Here is an 18,400-nt window from a genome sequence, read left to right on the forward strand (position 1 = left end):
TATCACATTTGACAGTTCATAAAATACTATTATATACTCCTTTATTTTTATCCCCAAAACAAGCATCCTGAAGTAGACATAACATAAATCACAGGAATCAAATATTTTGCAATGCAAATAACATGTTAGGAAGAGGTATCATCGTGCCTTTCCATTACTCCATCTTAAATTCTTCATTTCTTATTGCAAGGTCAAAACAGATGATGACTGTGATAATATGATAAGAGCAAACAAAAAATAATGAAAAGAAATGAGAAGGGGAAAGAGTGGGTGGGTATAACTACTTTAGAAAACCTTTGTAGTATCTACTAAAGCTGAATATTTACCCAACTTATAATTAACCCAGCAATCCCACTTATAGGTATAAATACAATAAAAATGCATATATATGTTCACCAAAAGACACATACTAGAATACAGCAGCAAAACTGTTCATAATAAACAACAAAAAAGGAAACCTGTCCAAATATCTATTATAGAACAAATGAAATAAACTGCGCTATATTAACACAATAGAATACTCTACAGCAATGAGAATGATGCAGAAAATGGATGACTCATGAATATAATATTAAGCAAAAGAAACCAGATATAAAACAAGTATATCCTATATTATTTCATTTCATTTCAAAGTTCAAATACAGACAAACTCATCTATATTTTCAGAAATCCATTGGCCACCATAAGAATGGGCAAGCAGAGGATTCTATTCTGGTAATGTTTCATTTCTTGCTAGATGCTGGCTACACAGGTATTTTCAGTTTCTGACAATTCATTAAGATAAATACTTATTAATTATACCCTTTTCTGTATGTATATTATGCTTTGATAAGAAGTTTTTGAAACAGGGTATAGAGACTTAAAGAGACAAGATACCGGCCAGGTGAGGTGGCTCACGCCTGTAATCCCAGCACTTTGGGAGGCCAAGGCAGGCGGATCACGAGGTCAGGAGATCGAGTTCATCCTGGCTAACATGGTGAAACCCTGTCTCTTCTAAAAATACAAAAAATTAGCTGGGCGTGGTGGCAGGCGCCTGTAGTCCCAGCTACTCAGGAGGCGGAGCTTGCAGTGAGCCGAGATTGCACCACTGCACTCCAGCCTGGGCGACAGAGCAAGACTCCATCTCAAAAAAAAAAAAAAAAAAAAAAAGAGACAAGATACCACAAAAAACTATCTTTTTCATCATGTCCCCATGTTCTTCATGTCAGGGTCAAAATTCTTATTCAAAATTTCTAAATCAGGCAATAAACTATACAGAGGTATTAAGCTAAAATAATTAAAAAGCCCTGAGTTTAAAATGCACTCTATATTAATATGCACAACTGGGTGATCTTGCAAAACACAATTAAATTTCAGTCTTAGTTTTCTGACCATTAAAATGGAATTACTACTCTTGTCATTCTTATCCCATAATGATGTTGTGATGAGTAGAATGAGGTACACAAAAGAGATGTTTAAGCTATAAAGTAATCTTAATTTGAGTAAAACCACAAATAAAAAATAGATCAAAGGCCAAATATAATGGTTTACAATTTTTTAAAATTTTGTGTGCAGTGAGGACTTTTTTCAAGTGAACTCTTAAACAGTACTATTTAATAAAACAAAGATTCCTTTGCTTGGGTTTGGCTAAGGAGACACAGAATGATGGTAGAATTAGTGCTGTATGTTTCCTTCACACTCTCTTCTCCCTTCTGTCCCTCAAGGTATCTTCTAGAACACCACTGTGTGCAACAGGCCTTGGAGTCATATAGATTAGGGTAAAAAAAAAATCCTGGTTATATCACTAATTAGTTTTCTGAGCCTCACCCTTTCCAACTATGAGGGTGAAGCCAATATCACCTACTTTCCAGACTAGAGATAATGTATATCGGAGAACCCAGAAGAATGTCCAAATAAATTTAACGACTTTAGCCTAAAATTTGAATGGATGCAAACAGCCTCCTAAATATTATGACTTAAGTCACTCCCTCTGCTATTCATTTTCTACCTATCCCTTACAGTAATTTTTTTTAAAAAATAACAATTTGGCCAAGTCACTTGTCTGGCTTACTACTACCAATAGAACAATGCCCCAGCTACCTTTATGGCACACAAGGTCCTTGACAACCTGCCCTAAATCTATCTCTTCTGCCTCTTCTCTAGCATCCTACATTTTTTTTATTATTATTATACTTTAACTTCTGGGATACATGTGCAGAGCGTGCAGGTTTGTTACACTGGTATACATGTGCCATAGCAGTTTGCTACACCCATTGACCTGTCGTCTATGTTAGGTATTTCTCCCAACGCTATCCTCCACCAGCCCCCTACCCCCGACAGGCCCTGGTGTGTGATGTTCCCCTCCCTGTGTCCACGTGTTCTCATTGATCAACACCCACTTATGAGTAAGAACATGCAGTGTTTGGTTTTCTGTTCCAGTATTAGCTTGCTAAGAATGATGGTTTCCAGCTTCATCCATGTCCCTGCAAAGGACATGAACTCATCCTTTTTTGTGGCTGCACAGTATTTCATGGTGTATATATGCCACATTTTCTTTATCTAGTCTATCATTGATGGGCATGTGGGTTGGTTCCAAGTCTTTGCTATTGTGAACAGTGCTGCAATAAACATATGTGTGCATGTGTCTTTATAGTAAAATGATTTATAATCCTTTGGGTATATAACCAGTAATGGGATTGCTGGGTCAAATGGTATTTCTGGTTCTAGATCCTTGAGGAATTGCCACACTGTCTTCCACAATGGTTGAACTAATTTACACTCCCACCAACAGTGTAAAAGCGTTCCTATTTCTCCACATCCTCTCCAGCACCTGTTGTCTCCTGACTTTCAATGATCGGCATTTTAACTGGCGTGAGTGAGATGGTATCTCACTGTGGTTTTAATTTGCATTTCTTTAATGACCAGTGATGATGAGCTTTTTTTCATATGTTTGTTGGCTGCATAATTGTCTTGTTTCGAGAAGTGTCTGTTCATATCCTTTGCCCACTTTTTGATGGGGTTGGTTTTTTTCTTGTAAATCTGTTTAAGTTCCTGGTAGATTCTGGATATTAGACCTTTGTCAGATGGATAGACTGCAAAAATTTTCTCCCATTCTGTAGGTTGCCTCTTCACTCTGATGGTAGTTTCTTTTGCTGTGCAGAAGTTCTTTAATTAGATCCCATTTGTCAATTTTGGCTTTTGCTGCCATTGTTTTTGGTGTTTTAGTCATGAAGTCTTTGCCCATGTCTATGTCCTGAATGGTATTTCCTAGGTTTTCTTCTAGATTTTTTAAGGTTTTAGGTCTCATAATTAAGTCTTTAATCCATCTTGAGTTAATTTTTGTATAAGGTGTAAGGAAGGAGTCCAGTTTCAGTTTTCTGCATATGGCTAGCCAGTTTTCCCAACACCATTTATTAAATAGGGAATCCTTTCCCCATTGCTTGTTTTCGTCAGGTTTGTCAAAGGTCAGATGGTTGTAAATGTGTGTAAATGTAAATGTGTGGCATTATTTCTGTTCTGTTCCATTGGTCTATGTATCTGTTTTGGTACCAGCACTATGCTGTTTTGGTTACTGTAGCCTTGTAATATAGTTTGGAGTCAGGCAGCGTGAGCATCCTACATTTTTAACATAGCCAGTTAATTAACTGATCACTGGATAAGACACATACCTTTTAAAAAACCTTTCTTCCCCCCAGAAACAATAATGCGTGGAGAATTAGAAATGAGAAAACAGATTTTTTAAAAAACACACAAAAAAGAAATTACATTCTCACCATCCAGGAATCATCACTAGTAACATCTTAGAGCATATCCCTCTGGAGAAATATACAGATGTAGATATACATAGATAAATGATCATAATGTACACACAGCCTTATAACCTACTTTTTTCAGTCAACAATCTCCCCTTTCCATTTTAGTAAATTTCCATCTCATCTAATATACAGGCTATATTCAAATTTCCCCAACTAATTCAAGATGTCCTTTATAGCTGATCTGTCCAAATCAATATACAATTCAAACTTTCACACTGTATATACTTGTCCTTTACATTTCTTTTAATGTAGTACCATCACCTTCCCCCACCATCTTTTTAGGACACTAAGAAGCCAAAGAGATCTCACTACTTTTCCTACTGAACGTCCAACCTTCTGAATTTGTCTTCTTCTCATTCCTTTATCACCCATTTTGCCAGAAAGAGAAAAACATACATTTATGACCCCTTAAGGTTAAAAATGTGGGAATGAATTGAAAGTCTGTGTAAGAAACGAACATTTGGCTAGGCGTGGTAGTTCACGCCTGTAATCCCAGCACTTTGGGAGGCTGAGGTGGGCAGATCACAAGGTCAGGAGATCGAGACCATCGTGGCTAACACGGTGAAACTCTGTCTCTACTAAAAATACAAAAAATTAGCCAGGCGTGGTGGTGGGCGCCTGTAGTCCCAGCTACTAGGGAGGCTGAGGCAGGAGAATGATGTGAACCCAGGAGGCGGAGTTTGCAGTGAGCCGAGATCGTGCCACTGCACTCCAGCCTGGGAGACAGCGAGACTTCATCTCAAAAAAAAAAAACAAACATTTTCCCAGTCTTCTACTTTATTCCCAGCATAAAATCAGGTTTCTTCTTTGGATAAATTACAACCACCTCAGAAGGAAAAACCCTTCACTCAGTAGATGCTGAGGGTCCACTGATATCCATACAACGCCATAAAGTAAAACCAGCCAGTTGACAAGCCTGGCCCATGTACAAAGTCCTGAATAAACAACAAAGAATCATTATAAATTTGAAGAAATATTCCAGAAGAAAGAGAAATCAAAATAAGCATAAAGAACAAAATGACCATTTAAAAAGAGAATACAGAGAACCAAAGAATTCTCAATAAAATGAAACAAAACAAACAGAAATTCTCTACTTACCATAGTTCCTGAAAAAACAGCTGAATGATATGAATAAGGAATAGTATACACAAAAGTTCTTGGAAATTGAAAATATGATTGCCAAGATAAACAGTTAAATAAAAATAGACAGCTGGAATATCAAGTCGAGAAAATATACCAGGAAACATAACCAAACCCAAAGAAAAAGAAAAACGTATAACAAAAAATAAAAAGGTGAGGAGATTCAATTCAGAAATTCTAGTTTCTGATTACTAAAGATTCCAGAAAGATAACAGATAAAATAAAGGAAAGAGAATAATCATAGAAATAACAAGAACATTTCACACTACATTAATCTCCAAAGAGCCTACTAACTGCCAAAACATCAAGTGGAAAACAACCAACTACAACAAAACTCAAGTCCAAGGACATTATTGTGAAACTGCAGAATGCTAGAAATAAAAGATTAAAAATATTCCAGAGATAAAAACAGGCAAAACACAATGTACAATGGATCAGAATGTAGTAGACCGTTCAATGGCTAAATAAGATCCTAGAAAAGCAATGCCCTCAAATTTCTAAGGGAAAACTCTCTTCTATTACAACGAAACTATTTCATACCAACCAAACTTATTAATATCAATCAAATGTGAGACCAGGATAAAGAGATTTTCAGTAATGAAGTAACTAAAACAGTGTGCCATTCAATAATCCTCTCTTAGGAAGTAAATTAAAAATATATTCCAGCAAAGTGAGAGAATAAACTAGGAAGAAAGAAGACATGCTATCCAAAGAATGGATCCAGTCCCAGATTATGGCAAAAGTAAGTCCCTGCATGATGGCTCTAGAGAAGCTTTGGACAGTAACCTGTTCAGATGAGAACAGGTTGACTGAGGTGGGGAGGGGGCCAGACATACTGTTTTTTCATTAAGCCTTTGAATAGTGTATGAATTTTTTTGAAAACTATGTATACATATCACATTGATTTTTTTTAATTCAGTCACATTAGAAACAAATTTAAAGAGGCAATGACATGAAATTTTGAACTCAGTCATCTTTTAACTTCTATTAGCATTTGGGAAACTTTAAAGATGACCTAAAAAGATTTTGCAATTTTCTTCTCATAATTTTGCTGTCATCACATAAACAAAAAATAAAGTCAATTTTACCCGTGTATAGTACCTAAGATTTCAGAGGCCATAATGACAGAAAAGAACCATTAAGAGATTTACAACTTTACACAAAGAACCTTAAAAAACACTTTTTTATTTTTATGGTACCAATCATTGGTTACCAATTCACCTACTACTACCTGAATTATGCTACTTCTTTCATTATTAGAGGTGGCCTGGTCTTATTAGCTGCTATTTAGTCATGCTTCATGATTCAGGGCAAAACACCCAAACACAAAAGATGGTATGTAGTATAGCTAGTACAATGACTGGCTCACAGTCGATATTTGACATATTTTACCTATTTCCCACCATTCCCTACCACCTCTTCCTTTTGACACTAAAACTCTTAATCAAAAAATCATCTCCCCAGACCAGCCAACAGAAAAACACTATATACCAATGCCTATTTTCTAGTTACAGCTGAACTAGGCTGTAAGCTCAATGTCTGGATAATTCAATCATATAATTTATTTCTGCCTCAAGAGAAGTTGAACAATCCCATATCCAAAAACGATTCTCCACTCTTTTGTTCCCTAGCTCAGAAAAGTTTCTTTTCAAAACAGTAGTCAAATATCCACAAGAATGGAGAGGAGTAGTACAGAAGATCCCTAACTGAGTAACAGAAAACAATTTACCTGACTTTAACAGAATATTTACATTAACCATCATTTCTAACACAGCAGCCAAATTTCACTTCAACTAGCCTTTCGTGTGCATATAGCGCATGTTTTGTTTTGATGGCCACCAGGAATTCTAAGACAGAAAGCAAACCGAGCAGCAGAGAGAAGTCAGGCTGTTCTTTCTTAACTGTAGTTTTAAACTAAAGTTGGCTACTCTACAAAGTAGAAATACAGAGTTAAAACCAAACGAAAGGTATCTATGACTTAAAATTAGTATTTTATTCCTTATTTTCTGCTATACATCTGACCTTGTCTGTAAGTGCTAAAACAAAGTAAATACTACTGAATCAGATGCCAGGATCCAACATCAGGTTATCCTGTGACTTTGGACAAGTGACATCACTGCTATGAGTCTAGATTTTCTCAAAAAAAAAAAAAAAAAAAGAAAAAAAGAAAGGAAAAGAAAAAAAAAAAACAGGAGAAGATTAAACTTGAAGATCCCAAACAAAAACTGAATTATACGACTATCATTATGTAAAGCAAAAATTGTTTCTTATTTGTCACTTAGCTCAAATCATAGTAGCAGCCACTGAATACTGAATGCCTATGTTTCAGGCATTGGATTAGCCAATTTACAACTATTATTTCTAATTCTCTCAACAACCTTATAATGTAGGTATTATGAAAATGAAGAAACAGAAGCAGAGATTGGCTTACCAAATATCACACAACTCATAAATACCAGAGACTGTGTAATGAGACCCTCATGCAATATCCCACAGGTTTTTTCCACAAAACTTTCTACTATATACTATTTACAAGCATTATTCTACAGAAATCTAAAAAGACATGAGAAACCCCAGTAACAATTTTTTTTAAAAAACTAAAGTCAATCCATTTTGCAATTCAAAATATCAGAGCTGGAAATGTTCATTATGTACTCACCTGATGCAGGAGACGTTTCAGTTTGAGTAACTGAGTTTTTACAGCAGTGCAATCCTGAACCATGTGCCGAAGGGTCATCTCATCCAGTATCACTGTATTTTCTGGTACATCAACAAACATCTTCTGAGCCTGGAAAAAGGGCATCCCTCCATAGCTTTCAAAATGACCCAAAGGAGATTCTCTATAGGGAGAGCCTCTGGAAGGGCAGGGAAGAAGGTGGAGGGAAAAGATATACAATACAATTTCAGAAAGAAATAAAGATAATGAAATTATTGCAGTGATTATTACAAATCACTTATCATAATCACCATGGCTCTGACTTGCACTCACCTCAGTCACTGATGTGTTTCCACAAAAGGCGCAATCAGCTCTAGTTTATTAAAACAATTATCTTCTGTATCCCCCATCTTTTGTGTATTTTACATACTGGAAGAATAAACCTTCTTTGGGCACCGGAATAGAAACAATACTCTGGAAAGACTTTATCTGAAAAAGTTAAACTTATTCTTCCTTTTCTGCACTGACTGTTGTTCATTAGTTTTTAACTTTGTTTAACTTCTTAAATTACACGCCTTTTTTAGCCCCATAACGATGCTACCAATATTAACTCTCAGTTTCTATACATCCCTGGACTCCCATTTCTTGAAAGTCCCAACAGGCAGTTAAGACGAATTTTTTGTTTTTATATTACTAATAAAGCATGTTTTCCAATAAAGGTTACTTAAGCTTTTGTAAAAGTTTTATATATACCGCATATTTCCTAATCTTACAGTGCATTAACAAAATCTACTCTCGGTGAAACCTCGTCCCTACTAAAAATACAAAAAATTACCCAGGCGTGGTGGCACGCACCTGTAATCCTAGCTACTTGGGAGGCTAATGCAGGAGAATCCCTTGAACCCGGTAGGCGGAGGTTGCAGTGAGCCAAGATCATGCCACTACACTCCAAGCTGGGCAACAGAGCGAGACTCCGTCTCAAAAAAAAAAAATCTACTCTAAAATTTTTTACATTTCCCTTCAGTTTCATACAATAACATACATGCTGAATAAGGAAAAATATAAAAGTAATGTGGTTTCATGGGAGTAAAAAGCAAAATATTTTAACCAGAAGTCATAGTTATAGCAATTTAAAAATTGCTAGCTTAATTCCAGTTGGTTCTTCAATTGTGACGAGAACGTTTTTTTTTGAGACAGAGTCTCGCTCAGTCACCCAGGCTGGAGTGCAATGGTACGATCTTGGCTCACTGTAACCTCTGCCTCCGGAGTTCAAGCGATTCTCCTGCCTCAACCTCCCGAGTAGCTGGGATTACAGGCACCCACCACCATACCTAATTTTTGTATTTTTGTAGAGAGGGGGTTTCACCATGTTGGCCAGGCTGGTCTTGAACTTCTGACCTCAGGTGATCCACCTGCCTTAGACTGCCAAAGTTCTGGGATTACAGGTGTGAGCCACCATGCCCGGCCGAGAACTTCTAATATATGTGAAATCGCACTTGCTGACTCTCTCTCTCTCTCTCTCTGTGTGTGTGTGTGTGTGTGTGTGTGTGTGTATTTGGTTGGCTAGTTAGTGAGTAGAGACAGGGGTTGCTCAGGCTGGTCTTAAACTTCTAGCAAAATTTCAATAAATAAGACATTGAAAAAATATCTCCAATATAATGGCTATTTTAAAATCAGGATTAAAGTTAAATTCATAATGCATTAAATGTGCAAAAATTCCAACGCATTAAATTTCAACCATATTGAAAATGTAGAAATATGGTTTCTACCAAATTTTCTAGCTTTTAACAAATATTCCCAAATCTCTGAATTCTCAAATATTCAGTATGAGGTCGATTTTTACAAGATTTTTTTTCTCGGAAACGACTTCTCATTAAGTACTTCAGGCCCAACTTGCTTTTAACTCAAGAAAAAAGATTTTTAGAAATTTTCAAACTGTTGATCTTATGATGCCACAGACAGCCTGAATCCTATTTATTCTTCAACTTCTTCCCTCACCACACCTGCCTCCCGCAGAGTGACGACTTCTTTTTTTTTTTTTTTTTGAGACGGAGTCTCGCTCTGTCCCCCAGGCTAGAGTGCAGTGGCGCGATCTCGGCTCACTGCAAGCTCCGCCTCGGGGATTCACGCCATTCCTCTGCCTCAGCCTCCCAAGTAGCTGGGACTACAGGCACCCGCCAGCACGCCTGGCTAATTTTTTGTATTTTTAGTAGAGACGGGGTTTCACCGTGTTAGCCAGGATGGTCTTTATCTCCTGACCTCGTGATCCGCCCGCCTCGGCCTCCCAAAGTGCTGGGATGACAGGCTTGAGCCACCGCGCCCGGCTTTTTTTTTTTTTTTTTTGAGACGGAGTCTCGCTCTGTCGCCCAGGCTGGAGTGCAGTGGCGCCATCTCGGCTCACTGCAAGCTCCGCCTCCTGGGTTCACGCCATTCTCCTGCCTCAGCCTCCCGAGTAGCTGAGACTACAGGTAAGGCCATCACACTCGGCTAATTTTTTGTATTTTTAGTAGAGACGGGGGTTTCACCATTCACAGGATGGTCTCGATCTCCTGACCTCGTGATTCGCCCGCCTCGGCCTCCCAAAGTGCTGGGATTACAGGCGTCATCCACTGCGCCGGGCCCAGAGTGACTTCTTAATTAATACCTAATTACCTGAGATTCCCAAAGCATCCTACAATCTCATCTCCAAACCCACAACCTCTGAGTAGTCTTTTCCAGTCTCTCCATTCTGCCCTCCACCGTGCACACTTGATCTAGATAATTCCTCTTCATCTTAAATCAGCTGACACTACTTCAGAGAACACTTCCTTAAATCCCCTAAGGCAGGACTTGGCACTTCCACAGGTGTTTTTATAGAGACCTGTACTGTGTCCCATTATAGTATTTATTACAGTATACTTTGTTTGCAATTCAGGCCAAATTATAAACTCCATGAAGGAATGAACTGTGTACTCTTTTCCTTTGCATCTGAGTTTTTGGTTTTTTAGTTTATTTTTTTCTTTGTTTTTTTGTGTTTTTTTTTTTTTTTTGCACTGAATGGGTAAGGAACATGTATTTTAACCACTAGAATTTTTTTTAAAAGCTTATATCTCCAAGATTCTAAAATTCTGTAGCTGTCACATGACAAAAGCACTGCTTTAGAACTATAATCTGAATAGCTAATAATCAAATTAAAAGGTACTTCTTATTTTGCCAAGTGAGAGAGCATTAGAAAGGGAATATACTGAAGGAGACTGGTCTGCAGGCTACACCATGAGACAAGTCAACAAGTCTTGTTCACTAACTGAAACAAAGAACTGACATCTAGAAAAGCCACAATAGCCACCTCTCACCTCAGATTTAGGTTTAAATCCTATCTGACAGTAACTAGCTGTTGAAAATATTTATTATCTTTCGGCCATAGTTTCGTTAAATCTCAATGTTCTCTACTGCTCATTGAACAAAGTTTATATGCCTTAGGTTGCATTTCAAATACCTCCACCATGAGATTCAAAATTAACCCTGTATATTCTCTTAGTGCTGAAATGCTAGTTTCTTCAGAAGCCCTTCCTAATCCCCTCAACTAGATAAAACTATCATTTTATGATCCTTAATTTGTTTCACAGCATAAACTAAAGAAACCTATATACTTTTCAACTCTAATTGGATTGTAAGCCCTTTGAAAACAGAGCCATATCTTATTCATTTTAATATTATCTGCATAGATCATTTGAGTCCAAATTCAGCTGCCACTTAATAGCTACACAACACACAGGGCAAGTTACCAAATCCCTCTATGCTTCATTTCCTAATCTATAAACTGGGCAAAATAACAATACTTGTCTCCTTAGGTTAGTATAAGACTTAAATGAGGTAATATATGTTAAAGTGCTTGGACTAATACATAATATATAGTAAATATTAAATAAAAATGACTTACTATCATATTATTATTAAGTTTCCAACCTCTTTATCTTGAAACATTTCTTCAAATGGAAGTATCAAAAGAATACTACAATGAACAACAATATACCCTTCACCTATATTTACCAACTGTCAAAATATTGACACATTTGCTTTGCATCTATGTATTTGTTGCTAAACCATCTGACAATAAATTAAAAGTGACATAAAATCCCACTGGGAGAAACACATGAAGTTTTCTGGGGAAAAAAATCAATATAACAGAGAAATCTAAGAGACAGAAAGAGGGAAAGATGGAACAGAAAGCAAATATATAACAGGGATTATTTTCAGAAAATAAAAGGAGACTATGAAGATAGGAGGGAGTGGGAACACAGGACAGAAAGATAATGAAGATTTTAATCTCAGAGTTTGAGATTTCAGATTCTGAGAAGATGATGCAGTTTCCACATTAAAAAATAAATCTCAGAATGGGAGGTAAAATCACTTTCTAAGACTAAAGACACAAATCCAGGGGCAAATGTCTAAGAAGGGTAATAAAAAATAAGAGATGAAGAGGGAATTACTGGCCATAATCCCCCACATTAAGTTGATAAATTTGTACTTCCATATAAATTTTAACATTCATGAATTTCCAACAGAAACTCCGGTAGTGAAAGCAACACGAAGACTGCAAAGCTGCTGTGGCATGAACACACTAGAATGCTAGTAGCCGTGTGTTAGTGAAGTGAGATCTTACGTGGCTGATCATAGCCCAGGCAGGCAGGTAAATATGAAGAAATGAACCATTAGAGATATGGGTGAAGGCAAAAATGAGTTCAGTGGTTTCAAAGGCATGAGAAATGAAAGCCCACTGTCTCCAATATTATCTAACCTTGCTCTTTAAGTCCTGCCAATAAAATCAACAAGATAAAAAAAGATGCAAACTAGAGAAAAGAATCTTGAAGAGATAACCTTCTTTACCCACTTAAACTGAATTCACATACAGTAGCAGAACCTGATATTAAACCCACAAGCATACAAATCATTGTTGCATAATTATTTAATGCAGTTTTAAAGAAATTTCTCCAAATTCTATGGCTATATCCATATACTTACAAATAACTTTATTCTTCCCACTCCCAACAGAACTTCTTGATTACTAAGATGTGTCATTTCGTGCTAATCTCCAAGTTTGTGATTCATAGGTTAGACTGGCAAGTGCAGATGTTTGTATATCTGTGTGTGTGTACGTGTGTGTGTGTGTGTGTATGTGTGTGGGGTGGGGAGATTTTTCTTCTTCATTTCTTATGTAACCTGAGTCACAGTTTTGATTTCATAAAACCATTAGTGTTTCATCACCATTAATAAAAACTTTATACTAAAAGTTAAATGTATGTATTTTTATGTTTGTGGTAACATTTTAACACAATCCCAATCAAAATTTCAGCAAGTTATTTTGAGGATATTGGCAAGGTGATTCTAAATTTTTTATTAGAACAGGCAAAAGACCCAAAACATCCGAAACAATATTGAAGAAGAAGAAAGTCGAAGGCCTAACACTACTCAACTTCAAGATTTACTATACAAAGCTACAGTCATCAAAATGGCATGTGTGGTATTGGCAAAAGAACCGACATATCAACTGAATACAATAGAGAGCTCAGAAATAGACCCACATATACATAGTCAATTGATCTTTGACAAAGGAGCAAAGGCAATTCAAAACAGAGTATAAAAGATAGTCTTTTCAACAAAGGAGACTAGAACTGGACATCTACAAACAAAAAGAATGACTTCAAATCTTTCACAAAAATTAAGTCAAAATGGATCAAAGGCCTAAATGCAAAACGCGAAACTATAAAATTCCTATAATATGAAAAGGGAGAAAATCTAGGTGACCTCGGATTTGGCAATGAGTTTTTTGGATATAATATGAAAAGTGCAACCCAAGAAAGAAAAAATGGATGTTGGAAATGTTAAAAATTTTTGAAAATTTGTCCTGCAAAAAGTACTATCAAGAGAATAAGCCACAGACTGGAAGAAATTATTTGCAAAACATATATCTGATAAAGGACTGGTATCTAAAATATACAAAGAACTCTTAAAACTCAACAGAGAATAAATAACCCAATTTTAAAATGGGCAAATAGCTAGAGGCCATTATTCTAAGCGAATTAACGCTGGAAGAGAAGACCAAATACCACATGTTCTCACTTATAAGTGGGAGCTAAACATTGTACTCACAGACATAACAATGGTAACACAGACACTGGGGACTACTAGACAGGGGAGGAAAAGAGGAGCAAGGGCTGAAAAATTGTTGGGTACTATGCTCACTACCTGGGTGATGGGATCATCTGTATCCCAAACCTCAGTATCACACAATATATCCATGTATATGTGACACAAACCTGCATATGTACCCACTGAATCTAAAGTAAAAGTTGAAATTATAAAAAATAAAATAAAAATGAGCAAAGATCTGAACAGACACATCACCAAAGAAGATATACAGATGGCAAATAAGCATGTGAGAAAATGTTCAACATCATTTATCATTAGGGAACTACAAATTAAAACAACACTGAAATACCACTACATACCTAATAGTTAATGTCCAAAGCATAGTACCAAATGCTGATAAGGATATGGAGCAGCAACAGAAGCTCTCATTCATTGCTGGTGGAAACGCAAAAGGGTAAAGCAACTTTGGAAGACAATTTGGCAGTTTCCTACCAAATTAAACATATGCTTCCCATATGACCCAGCAATAGTGCTCCTTGATATTTACCAAAATGAGGTGAAAAATGTACGCCCATGCAAAAATCTGTATATAAATGTTTATAGCAGTTTTATTAATAATTGTTAAAACTTGGAAGCAACCAAGATGTTTTTCAGTAAGTAAATGAATAAACAAACTGTAGTATAGCCATACAACGAAATATTATTCAGTAATTTTTTTGAGACAGGGTCTCTCTCTGTTGTCCAGGCTGGAGAGTGGGGTGATCTTGGCTCACTGCAGCCTCAACCTCCTGGGCTCAAGTGATCCCCCCACCGCAGCCTCCCGAGTAGATGGGACTATAGACACGTGCCACCACACCCAGCTAATTTTTTTGATTTTTTTGTCAAGACAAGGACTGAATATGTGCCCAGGCTGTTCCTGAACTCCTGAACTCAAGCTATCCTCCTGTCTTGGCCTCTCAGACTGCAGGCATGAGCCACTGCACCTGGTTAATTTTTTTTTTTTAATGAGATATCAAGCCACAAAAATATGTAGAGGAACCTTACATGTATTTTGGTAAGTGAAAGAAGCCAATCTGAAAAGACTATCTACTATCTGATTATAGCTCTCTGGCATTCTGGAAAAGGCAAAACTGTAGAAACAGCAAAAAGATCAGTATTTACCAGGAGTTCAGGAAAAGAAGGGAGGGATGAATAAGTGGAACACACAGAATTTGAAGGGTAGTGAAACTATTCTGTATGATACTGTAATGGTATGGCATTATACATTTGTCAAGGCCCATAGGATATACAAAACAGAGTGAACCCTAATATAAACTATGAATTTTAGTTAATAATAAAATATCAATATTGACTCATCAATTATAATACAGTCATGCAAGATGTTAATCATAGGAGAAACTGTATCTAACGGAAGGTGAGAAAGCATATGAGAACTCTATTTTTGCTCAATTTTTCTGTAAACCCAAAGCTGCTCTAAAAAATAAAATCTATTAGTTAAAAAAAAAGAAAGAAAAATAAAGCATGACAAATGAAGAGAAACACTGCCAGAATAACAGAGATTTCTAAAACTCCATTCCTCCATTAAAGCACTAAGAACACTGGCAAATTTGTCAAAATCAACTTTTTCAGAACTCTAGAAATCAGCCAAATGCTTACAACAACTAAGGAGCATTTAATCAATAAAAACTGCTGAATCTCAGAGAAACAGCAAGCTCTGTGGCATTTTAATTTATCCAATAGCCACGCCCATCTCCCTACCTTTGTGGTAGCTTGAGAACCAAAAGCATTACAACAAGCATGGCAGCTGTGAAATCCAGCAGTCACTAGAGATTGGGGGACAATATGGGTTTAGAACTCTCCAAAAAGCACCACTCCCAAAGAACTGCTATGATTTGATCTCTCTGGCTGCTCCCTAGAAAAAGCCCATTCTCAGGAGTTGGTTTGAGCTGATTCAAAGCTTGTTCGGTAATTCCCTTATCCCTAGTGCACTGCTTAAAATCTCAGCTGCCTGAAATGGCAATATCAATTGAGACAAACAAGAAGCTGACCAAAAATCATAAAAGGAAAACCTGAGGAAAGAAATGTCCACAAGAGGCTTTGAAATGCTCCAATATAGTCTTGGGAATAGAGAAGAACATATACATGTATAGGCTGTGTATGTACATGCCAAGGAAATACCAGAGAATTCCCTAATCTTCCACCTTTGGCTGACTTTGAAACTCTGAACAAGCAGGAAGTGAAGGCCAAGGCAGAGCTGCAAACTACTTACGGGACCGCAGGTGTACCTAAACTGCAAACTACTTACAGGGGCTGCAGGTGTGCCTAAGCAAACACACAGAGCCCCCTGGTGGAGGCTGGGAGACTTACTAGTTGAAGGCATTCAATGAAATCTCCATCCAACCTTTAGCTGACCACTAATCAAACCAAGCAAAGACGTCAAATATTTTTTTTAAATACAGACTTTTTACAGAATCTGTCTAGAAAAGTCAGTAAACAACCACAAAAAAATACAACAACAAATCCTGGCCAGGGAGAAATCTGATTTAAGTAGTTTTCACATTATTTGTATTTTTTTTTTCAAATTTTTTGTGACAAGCAAGGAATGATGCTCATACATTCCCTTAGTTAAGTGGCCAGAGCGAAGTGGGGAGGGGCAGAAAGAACGTAACTAATAACCAAACATGTCCCAAATTTGATGAAAAACATTAATCTGCATATCTAGGAGGCTCAACAAACTACAGATATGATAAACTAAAAGAGAGGTGCATTATAATTGAAAGCCAAAGAAAAAATGAAAATCCTTAATGCAGAAAAAAAGCTGGGGGGAGGGAGGAGGCGGGGCAGGGGGGACTCATCATGTGGAAGACACGCTCAGTAACATTAACAGCTGATTCCTCATCAGAAAGCATGGGGGTTGAAATATTACAAGGAACACTGCCAACCAAGAAGTCTACATCTGGCAAAACTATCCTTCAAAATAAAAGAGAAATTAAGACATTCCCAGATAAACAAAAACAGATAATTTATTGCTAACATACCTTCCCTACAAGATATAGTGAAGTTGGAGACTTGAACACCTCACTTTCAATAATGGACAGAACAATTAGAGATATATGAGAAAGCAGAATATTTAAGCAACATTATAAACCAACAAGACCAAAAAGACACCTACAGAATGAATATCCATCAAAATTAAATTAGCAATCAAAAAAACTGCCACAAAGAAAAGCCCAGGCCCAAATAACTTCACTGGTCAATACTACAAAACATTCAAAGAAGAATTCACAAAAAATCCTTCACAAACTCTTCCCAAAAGTAGAAGTGAAAGGAATACTTCCCAATTCAATCTGTGTGGTCCTGATATCAAAACAAGACAAGGATATCTCAAGAAGAAAAACAAAACAAAACTACAGACCAATATTTCTTAAATATATATATATATATATACACATATATACACAAAAAAAATCTTCAACAAAATACTAACAAACTGAATCACACAACATACCAACACAACACACAACATACCAAAGAATTATATAGCATGACCAAGTGGACGTTTGCCAAGAAATGCAAGGTTGGTTTAACATCTGAAAAACAGTCAATGTATTACTCCACATTAGTAGAATGAAAGCGGAAAAAAAAGATTATCTCCATAGACACAGAAAGAGTAACTGACAAAATCCAACACCCTTTCATGATAAAAACACTCAACTATCCATGAATGGAAGGGAACTTCAAACTGATAGAAAGTCTCTTTTAAAATCCACAGCTAACATCACATTAACAGTAAAATATTTAAAATATTTATTTTCCCCCTAATATCAGAAACAAGACACACCTATTGGCTTTCACCACTTCTACTCAACAGAGGTTGTAGCCATAGCAATTATGCAAAAGATAAAAAGAAATTTTTATCCAAAATGGAAAGGAAAAGGTAAAAACTATTTGCAGATAACATATCTTGTATATAGAAAATCCCACAGCTGGGGTCCCCAAGCCCCTAGCCAGGGACCAGTACCAGTCTGTGGTCTGTTAGGCATCAGGCTGCACAGCAGGAGGTAAGCAGAGGGCATGCATGTAAGCATTACTGCTTATCTGACAGGAGCTCCACCTCCTGTCGTATCAGCGGCAGCATTAGATTCTCATAGGAGCACGAACCCTATTGTGAGCTGCGCATGCAAGGGATCTAGGTTGAACACCCCTTATGAGAATCTAACTAATGCCTGATGATTTGAGGTGGAAGAGTTTCATCCCAATCCCAAAACCATCCCCCAACCTCCCATCCACGGCCTGTGGAAAATTTGTCTTCCAGGAGACTGGTCCTTGGTGCCAAAAAGGTTGGAGACCAATGTCCTACAGGACTAAGCAAACAGAGGGTTAAATGACTCATGTACATGAACACTGCAGCCACTCAGGATTGCAGCAAAGCTTATAATAAAGAGGGAAAGTGGGCCAAGGGCCAAGCTTTTTGTAAGCTCCAGGTAGGAACCAGTAAAGAAGAGATGATACAGCCAAATGCCCTAAGTCTCAAAAAATGGGACTTAAAGTCACTTCCTTTAGAAGTGACAATGAGAAATGAGGACAAAAACCCCATCTCTAAACAGTGAAGTATTAGGGTGACTGGAAAATAAGAATCTTTGGTGTAAAAATGTTACTGGGGAAGTAGTACATTTGGGAA

At 37.0% G+C, this 18,400-nt stretch overlaps 1 protein-coding gene across 10 annotated transcripts in view; it reads right to left on the bottom strand.

Moving 5' to 3' along the window:
• Positions 1-18,400, bottom strand: part of CCSER2 (coiled-coil serine rich protein 2) — a 192,420-nt gene that overhangs the window by 72,253 nt on the left and 101,767 nt on the right. For all 10 annotated transcript variants that reach the window (XM_054503015.2, XM_054503019.2, XM_054503017.2 and 7 more), the window contains one exon: positions 7,594-7,789. In XM_054503015.2, the coding sequence (XP_054358990.1) occupies positions 7,594-7,789 (196 nt within the window). The remainder of the gene's footprint in view (positions 1-7,593; positions 7,790-18,400) is intronic.

The sequence above is a fragment of the Pongo pygmaeus genome, chromosome 8 (genome assembly GCF_028885625.2).
Source record: "Pongo pygmaeus isolate AG05252 chromosome 8, NHGRI_mPonPyg2-v2.0_pri, whole genome shotgun sequence".
Taxonomy (NCBI): domain Eukaryota; kingdom Metazoa; phylum Chordata; class Mammalia; order Primates; family Hominidae; genus Pongo; species Pongo pygmaeus.